The 8,927-nt window shown below is 37.2% G+C and overlaps 1 protein-coding gene across 1 annotated transcript; it reads right to left on the bottom strand.

Annotated features, from left to right (window-relative positions):
- Positions 1–687: 687 nt before the first annotated feature.
- Positions 688–8,665, bottom strand: tfa (transferrin-a). The gene is made up of 17 exons (XM_044133741.1): positions 8,509–8,665; positions 8,281–8,429; positions 6,759–6,861; positions 6,468–6,659; positions 5,828–5,957; positions 5,638–5,693; positions 4,704–4,867; positions 4,414–4,567; positions 4,147–4,310; positions 3,962–4,058; positions 3,838–3,858; positions 2,715–2,879; positions 2,375–2,525; positions 2,173–2,240; positions 1,882–2,063; positions 1,077–1,269; positions 688–960 (listed from the first exon to the last, which is right to left on the bottom strand). Exons 1-17 carry the CDS (start codon positions 8,546–8,548, stop codon positions 917–919), a joined length of 2,073 nt encoding a protein of 690 aa, XP_043989676.1. The 5' UTR covers positions 8,549–8,665; the 3' UTR covers positions 688–916.
- Between the last annotated feature and the right edge of the window lie 262 nt (positions 8,666–8,927).

The raw sequence follows: 8,927 nt of genomic DNA, 5'->3' as shown, positions 1-8,927 counted from the left end.
TGATGAATTTGAATAAATATTCTTGAGTCCTCATGTCCAATTTAGTCTTTGGAAAAAGGCTGATCTGTTTGCTTTGTGCAGTGATGTGCAATCATGTTGGAACAGGAAAAGTTATTGATATACTGAAGCATTAAGGTTTCTTTTCTCTGTAACTAAGGAACTGAGTCCAACTCCTGAAACACAATCGCTCACTATAGTCCACTGATGTAATTCTGGAATTTTACAAAGCCTTCCACATTGCTGCACACAAATATATTGATGTTGATACACTAATTGTTGACTGTTTATTATTTGGTAGTGAGTAAATTGAATCCCAGAATTTAATACACAGGTATGATCTTCTATACCAAAATGTTCAAATTTCAAGGAGTTAAAGGAAGACTTTCAAAACTAGGAACTCAGTGCTAATTGTAATGCATGTTGGAGGAAGCATCCTGTTGTTTTACTGACAGTGGTGCTGATGCAATACACAAATAGGTGAAATGATGAAGTTGGAGGACTGCCTTGTTTTCTTCAACTTCACATAAACTCAATAGTGAGACGGTTGAAACTTGGACAAAATGCCTGTGATCAAAGGGAAACTTGCTATAGAAAATGTAACCAAATATGAAAAATATAAGCTTATCTGAGTGAATAATGATATGTGACTTAGAAGTGTTAAACAGAAATCCCACCGTCCACAAAGAAAAGGTTTGAGAAATTTTATTTGGGAAAGTCAGGCACTGAACACAGCAAAGCAAATGACTTGGTAACATGAAAATTGATTTGAAATGTGTAATATTTCTGTGCCGATTGTACATAGAAAAACAGGCAGCAAGATCAGTTTGAACAAGGTGATGTGATTTAGAGGTTCAGTGTAGGAAGTGTAGTTGAATCACTGATGTCCATCTTAGGTGGAAAACTGTCTGTGACACTTTTAAGGTTGCTGGCAGGTATGGAAAGTGCAAGATTTCTCCAGATCTGTTGAGAGGAAAGAAATCAGTATATATTCAAATACTGAACATAGAAGGATTCAACAAGCATTACATTTTTGTTAATACATTGTAGTACTTAGTGCAACTGAGATTAGCACAAACCTGACGCAGTCTCGCTGCATTTTCTGAGTGAGGCCATGGCGTTCATGTACTCTGGTCCCAAAAACTGCTCATAATTCTTTCCTTGAGAAACTTCCTGGAGACATTTGGTGGAGTCCTTGAAGAGGAGGTTCTTTCCATTGGTGGACTGGAACATTCTGAACGTAGGATCACTGCCACTGGCTCCAAACTTGGTCTGTAAAGACAATGCAAAATTAGGTTTTCATAATTGCAGTGTTTTTCTGTACTGCTTCATTAAGTTTGTGTTGCTATTGGCTTTGAGATCTGTAAATTACCGGTAGGTTTTCTAATACATACTGTGCTTTAAACAAAGTCAAACAGCCTTCCACTGCATAGAAGTGGAAGGCTGTTTGACTTCGAAACTTATATACTGTAAGATATAAACATATCCAAACATCACATTAAATGTGAAGGAAAACTGGTTAACATATCCATATGACCTCATAGTATCTAAGTACAACAGAATAAAATGTTTAGTTTTTGCAAACTTACTGAAAATTCACAGTTAAGTATTTTAAAACCTAATAAAATTTTCATTGTGCTTTGAATTACTTAGTCAGTACGGTTCCTGCACAAGCAAAATGCAGGATGTATTTTATGGTAAAAAAAAAAAAAGAACAAAAACTATAATAAAAAGTAAGTGCAATTTTCATTTTTTGAAACAAGTGTCAACTATTCTGTGAATATTCAACTCTGTTTTGCTTATTGTGTGGGGGAAAAAATTCCCCCAAAAAATTCAGTCTTATACATTTGAAAGCTACTATTGCCTTTAATGTTCATCACTGACCTGTTGGTCTTGTAGGACGCGGACAACTTTGTCACGAACATCAGGCCGAGTTACCACAGCGTGTGCTGGGACAACAGCCAAGTGACAATTAGCAAAGTCCTGGACTCGCACTGGATCCTTTCCAGGGCAGATCAGCTGGTAGTCGTCAGCATTCACACCGCGAGCCCAATCAGGACCATTACCTTTGATGAGAAAAATGATGAAACATAAACGGATGCAGAGGGATGCTGAAATTTTCCAGCTTGAAATTCAGCAAAGAGATGCATAATCAGGTCAGTTAATGTTTCTTACCATTACTGTTTTCTGAAACGATTGAGTGTTTAATGAAGGCAACATCACCAGCACCCTCTACCAGACATCTGCAACAATAAGCCAGCAATGATTTTATACTAAACGAATTGTTTCTGAAATAGATCTCAAAACATTAGCATGATCAAAAAAAAATCCCGAAGGCATACAAAGCTTTACAGGATCACTGCTGAGTTTTTGGTACCTGAAAGCTCCAGCATAGCCGTAGTACTGCTCTTCAGCGTTGGCTTTGCACTTGGCTTCATCTCCCACGGCTTTGCCGCTGCCTTTACACTCACGACAGAATGGAGAGTTGGCTTCGGCTCCGGGGGCACAACCACTGGAGAAGAAATTACCTGTGGAAAATCAGAGGATCAAACATCAGTTAGACTAAAAACCTCCTTTTCAACAAGGATTCTGATTAAGTCCACAAAGAATCCTTCCACTGAGTTTTCTTTTTATTAGAACAAATTGTGTACCTTGTATTTAAATGTTGTATAATCACTTTGTATTGTACTTTTTCCCAGTTGACTTTTTCCACTTACTAAAATTACAGTCCTTAGTCTGGGCATAGATATGACCCATCGGGATGTTCCAACCAGCTGTCCTGCCAATGCCTGTGTGGCAGGATTTCTTGCCCGCCAGATTTGCCCAGGTTACCCCTGAAGACTTCTTTACCACAGCAACAGCATAATACGAAGAGGCTGTGTCTGTGAAGTCAAAAAGAAGATTGGTTCAAGCAAAAAAAATCAGAAAATATTGCTTCAAAAGAAAAGTCAATGACTTAATTTGTGGGAGGCCAGTGTGAGTAGAGAGGATTTAGACAAGTTTAGTGACCTCCTGAAATAAAAGCTGCCAGTAAAAAATGTTTAATGCTCACAGTTTTTCTAGTGTTACACAAGTTTTTACATGTTTAACATTTGCTATGTAGCGAAAAAAAATATTTTTGGACAATATGTGAGAAATCACTACAAATTTGAATGGTAAGAAAGTAGAAGAAAATTATTATTTAGATATTTTTTTTACAAATGAAAATGTACAAACTGAGATAACCATATCCAGCCCACTTCACATGAATATTTGTAAACCCTGAATATTTTTTTTTTTTTTACAACTAATTAGTAACTATAGTCCACAGTTGTATCTTTGAATCTCAGTATAAATACATCTAAATACATAAACTAAGAAAGAAAGACTATTAAAGGCACAAAACCGGTCAACCTATCAGGGGGTTTTCCTACATCAAGCCAATCAAAGGTGTTCACTGACCTCTTTATTCACTTGAAAGAGCTTGAACTACTTTGCAGATGTGCAAAGCTAGTAGAGACATATTTGAAAGATTTAACTGCTGTGAAAAGTGGTTCTACAAAATTCAGACTCCAAGGTCCTGAATACATACTGTGAGAATGCGGCACTTTTCAGATCTTCATGTAGGAAATAAATTTGAATAAACATAAATTCTTTATCTTCTACTTCGCAATTGTGTTGGCTTAACACATAATATTGAAATTAAAGACATTGAAATTTATGATTATATCTCGACAAAGTACAAAAAACTTTCTTATTTCATTAAATCTCACTAAACTAAACAGTATGTAGTTAAACCAAACAGGCTTAACTACATACTGAAACAGCTGTAAAAGCAAAAAACAAAGATAGTTTTAATACCTGGAGAAGAGCCACACAGTCCTATGGAGAGACAGACAAAGGTGAAAACATTACTGGTTTACCATACACGACACAAAAGCTTTTACAATCTGTTGGTCTTCATGTACATCCGTAGGCATCATACCTTCTTGGTACTGCTCCACCATGGCAGGAACCAGACCACACTTTCCAGCGGTGTACACCTGTCCACCGTCCACTGCCATTGCATCTGCCTCTTTGCGCTGCGGGGCATTGCAAACAAAACGCACTTAAAAACAAAACAAAAACATTCTCCTTTAAAATAACGTACATATTTCTTTCTGGTTGTACCATAATCTTCTTGAAGCAGTCCTCGACGGTTGGGGCATTCTGACATTCAACAGAGGCGGTGTCATCAGTCACGCTGTTGATACTCCATGTGTCGCACTTTGCAGTCTCAGCATGGCCCACAGCGCACCATCTGATGCTAGGGGATTCAGCTCCTTTGCTCTGCTCTGGATAAGGAAGTAAGCAAAGACCGTGTGTCAGACATGGCTGATAGAGCTGATAGAAGTGTGAATCTTATTATTTCTATCACTATGTTTTTCCCCCTTTTACCTTTCTTGAGGGAGTGGATGATGCTCACGTAATCAGCACCCAGATACAAGAAGGAGTCTGTGTTTGGAGGAACTGGCACCAATCTCTGTGTTGAGTCCTTGAACATCAGATCCTTGGCAGGGGCGTACGCCTCAGAGGAAAATTTGTTGAAGTTCTGAAAAGCAAGCAAGTCGAATCACAATGAAAATACAGAGCAGCTTGAGTCAGCTGATTCACACACAGTAATTCCTTTGTTCCTTCCTTCTACAGGAGGGATTCTCTACTCTTTCCTTAAGCTGTGTTAACTTTACCTGTACTCCATCGAGGCTGTTCCGGATTAGTTCAGCCAGCTCTGGATCCTTGCGAGTGATGACAGCGTGAGCAGGCACTCTGGCCAGGTGGCAGGTCTTATAGCTATCAATGGGGGCTCTTGAGTTATCCAGGCAAAGCAGCTCATATTTGGACTTCTCAGAATCTAAACAAGGAACATTTAAAAAATCTTACTTGTCTTTATCTAAATACATTTTGGATTACAATTGTGATATCACATTTGTGCTTTAAACATTAGAAAACTTGTGTTGATCATTTTTTCTTGTAAAGATGTCTTTTGGTGATTAAAAAAAGTATCCCCTTTGAAAGCTTTTTATTGCATTATTTCTCTTCAAATGTTAATAAGGAAACATCATTTGCGTGTTGTGTAGAAGAGTTAAGTTTGTATTCATGACAAGCTTGCTAAATCCTCTCTGCCAATGGCAAAATGTTTGTTTTGCTATTTTATGTCTTTAATCGGTTTGGATGTTTGAACTTTGAATAGACAAGATACATTAGCAATTTAACACTTTGTTCTTTCAAAGCAACAGCGACCTCACAAGCACGTAGGAAAAACTACAGAATAGCCTAGCACCTCCTCATGTCGGTCACAAGTTTGGTCACACACTGCTGTGGGATGAAATACTAGAACAGCACTCACAAGCTGATCCAACTAGTGTTCAGTGAAGGTTGAGTTATGGACTCCAGGCATTTCTGTCCAAAGCATATTATTCCTGTGGTGCAGATATGCTTGGCAATTTCTGCTTTGTATTCAATTTTACAGGCAAATATGTAAAAAAAAAAAATTATATATATATATATATATATATATATATATATATATATATATATATATATATATAAAACTGAAACAAAATTGGATCATCAGCAGTTGATATTGAACTTATTAGAGCTAAACAATATATTGACACTGACCAGGTACAGTGAGGTGCTTCACGAAAGCTACTTCGCCTGCATCTTCTGCCAGACACCTAAAACGTTAAACAAGTGAAAAACAGAAAAGCAATTGGGAACCACAATGCAACCACCTGATGTGAGACAAGAATTCCTAGTGCATGTCAGTGATTGATAATGGGGCATTGGGAATATACAATCAAATACTAACTGGAAGGCTCCAGAGTAATCGTAGTAAGGCTCCCTTTGGGACCTGGAGCAGTCTCCCTTGCACAGTTCGCACAGCTTGGAGCCCCTGGTAGCCCCTGGGACACAGCTTGCCTGGAAGAAGGTGCTCACCGCTGAAGAAAAAAACCCCACATAAATTAGTTAACTAATGCAAACAAAAACCATCTTTTCAATTCTTTCTAAACATTTTTGAAAACTGAAAAGTCACATGTGAAGCCATTACACGGTCCAACTTTTTCAGCGGCCTTCATCCTTGCATAACTGTTCATGGTTTAAAGTCCAGAGAAACTAAACTTTACATAAATGTAACTTTTCATTAAATTTTTACATATTAACTTTCAGTTATTCATGCCCTCTCAGACTTAAAAGTTATAAGTCAATGTGTCTGAATCAACTGTCTTGTTGGTGTATCAATTCAAATTAGTTGGTCCCTTTTCAGCTATTCTCATTTGACTCAGGTTTTTTTTTCTAGCTAACACCTAAATCTTCTCAAAAACTGGTCTCAAAGTTTGCCACATTTCCCCAAATTGTAACCGAAAGCACACAAATATACTCAGAAGGTGTTTGCTAAATTTTACTATGGGCTAAATTTACAGAAAAAAAAAAAAAAATGAAACCCTCACCCTCCTCAATGGGTTTGTCCTCAATGCCAGCCCACGGAAGGATATTCATTGAAATCAGAGTTCCAATGGGAATGTTCCAGCCGGCAGATTTCCCCAAACCGGTGTGGCATGATTTCTTCCCTCCAAGGTCCCTAATGCCAAAGTTGGTTCCCTTCTTCACCACAGCCACAGCGTAGTAGCAGGTGTCAGAAGCTGAATGTGTTAGATTACAAATAAGGAGTGATTAAAGCGGTCACTCATTACAACTGCCCCATTATGGCTAGCAAAGACAGCCGGTAAATATACACATACTCTCGCCGTAGTCCTCAGCAAGGATAGGGTGGAGATCATAGTTGTTCAGTCCTGCTGTGTAAACATCTCCTCCATCTACTGTGATTGCATCTGCTTCACTTGCCTGTCAGAAAAGAGCAACTCAGAATCAATGTATCTAATTTTTCTAACTGGATATATATGTTTGTGTATTTTATCCGAATAGCAATGAAATTCTGAATTTGACCATAAAATAGAGAGTTATTATTTTGGCTGTAAAACGAATGAATTTGCAGCAGTTTTGCCCTCAAAAGTTAGTGTTTCCCCTGAGTGAAAATTTTTTAGGAAAACAATTTCCCATTTGTTTTGTGACTGTTACTAACTTTCTTTTTATGTTTTGCTAAACTCGGATTGTATAGGTTGGAAATACCTTCTTTGTAATAAGCTTCATTTTTACATGGTGCCACAATAGTTAGTCAGCGTTGGTGTTTTTTTTTCTTTAAATAATAAAACTTTTTCTCAATTTCTACAATTGAGAAAATTGTAGAAATTTTCTCAATTTATATTTATTGTTTAAATATAAAACAATAATCTAAATCTGTTTCAGTATTTTTTTTAACCCTGTCATTAGTCTTTGCAGGTCTCTTCATGGAAGAATGTACACAGCCATTTGTTTAATGTCATTCTTTTCATTCATTTCATTCAGCAATAACAGTATATTGTTATTTGTAGGGGATGGATGCCCAACTGGACCTTAGTTTAACACTGATTTTGGATTGAAATTTAAATAGGATACAGAGTAAACTGGATAATTGTTTCCATAAAGTATCGGTTATTGTAATAATAACGACCTTGTAATAATTGTAAAAATCACAGTATGTCACTGTTTACTCAGTGACATGCTGTGATTTTAATTAGTTACCTTTACTCTTCGTGTTTTTATTTTTTGTAAATTATTTTATGTATTTAGCAAACTGCGTATTTTACATATTATTTGTAATGATTGTCATTTTGTATTTTGATGTTTATTCTGTGATTTGTATTTTAAGACTTTAGTTTTAATTTCAAGTGATTCCTCACAACATATAAAAATTTTTTAGGTGCTAAATTCCTATAATTGTTTATGCATGCTTTAAAAAATAAAAGACATTTTCCACTTATTTTAATTATCTTATTCCTGATTTTAGCTCTTTGGATAGTTTTGTTTGTATTTTAACATTCATAGAAGGTTTTAAATATACACATCCAAGCCTTGCATGACTGCTTGGTTACTTGTCTTCCCCTTGCTGTGTCAACACTCCCCAGGAGCCTATGGATGATGCACAGCTATTGCCATTTTAATAAATATTTCTCAGTATCAAAACCACAGCAATAACTGTTCAACAAGTGGCATATTCTTATCTAGAAGCAAGTAAAAACAATCAGGCATTGTACACGGGAGCACAGAAATGATGTTTGGGTTCTAAAGAGAGTATTTCTCACTTTAATGAGCACTCTGGATAATTTTGAACTGCTGATGGTAATTATGAGTTAACATGATATAAAATGAGTGTTATATGCTCACCTTGATTGCTATAATGCAGTCAAGAGTGCTTTCCTTTCTCACACAGGAGAAAACAGGAGCTGCAGCTGCAAGATCTGTGCACTTCCTTAATTCTTGGTCCGACTTTACACACCATCGCACCTTCGCAGCCGGGACCGCAAATACGGCAGCTGTAAGTAAAGAAATACTTCTGTAAGGATTAGTCACCCTCAAAAGAAAAAGATTTTTTTAATTGTCAAGGTCTTTTACCAAGGCATCCAAGCAGCACCACAAGGAGGAGAGGCTTCATGCTGGTGGACTGTGGGGTCTCCTGACCTATTGGACAGAGCAGACTTTCTGTAACGGGGTTGTGGCTTTTATAGCAGAGCCGACCGGAGCTGGCCAAGAGATAAAATACCACAGTTTGCTCAGGTTTCCTAATGTGAGGGCGCCTGTGTACTTTGGTGTGCTGATACATGAGAAAACAGAGGCCTGACCTAAGTTTCCACATAATGGAATTTCACATCGCTACAAACCAGTGGAGATAACAAAAGTAGCCATGTTTTCCACACATCTGAAGAAGTGGCTGTCTTTTTTATTTATTTTTTTCCAAAGTTCAGTTCACAAGATTTAGATGTTTATGTTATGTTGATGCTTTAATTCTAATCCAGACCTTCAGATGGCCTTTG

This window comes from Gambusia affinis, linkage group LG12 (genome assembly GCF_019740435.1).
Source record: "Gambusia affinis linkage group LG12, SWU_Gaff_1.0, whole genome shotgun sequence".
NCBI classification, from domain to species: Eukaryota; Metazoa; Chordata; class Actinopteri; order Cyprinodontiformes; family Poeciliidae; genus Gambusia; species Gambusia affinis.
The sequence above is the reverse complement of the archived record's forward strand: the minus strand, read 5'-3'. Positions and strand labels throughout refer to the sequence as shown.

Coding starts and splice junctions, on each gene's coding strand:
- tfa (XM_044133741.1), bottom strand. CDS start 8,548: ATGAAGCCTCTCCTCCTTGTGGTGCTGCTTGGATGCCTTG. Junction 8,430..8,508: donor GGTGCTGCTTGGATGCCTTG/GTAAAAGACCTT, acceptor CTTTACTTACAG/CTGCCGTATTTGCGGTCCCG. Junction 4,568..4,703: donor ACAGCCTCGATGGAGTACAG/GTAAAGTTAACA, acceptor CTTGCTTTTCAG/AACTTCAACAAATTTTCCTC.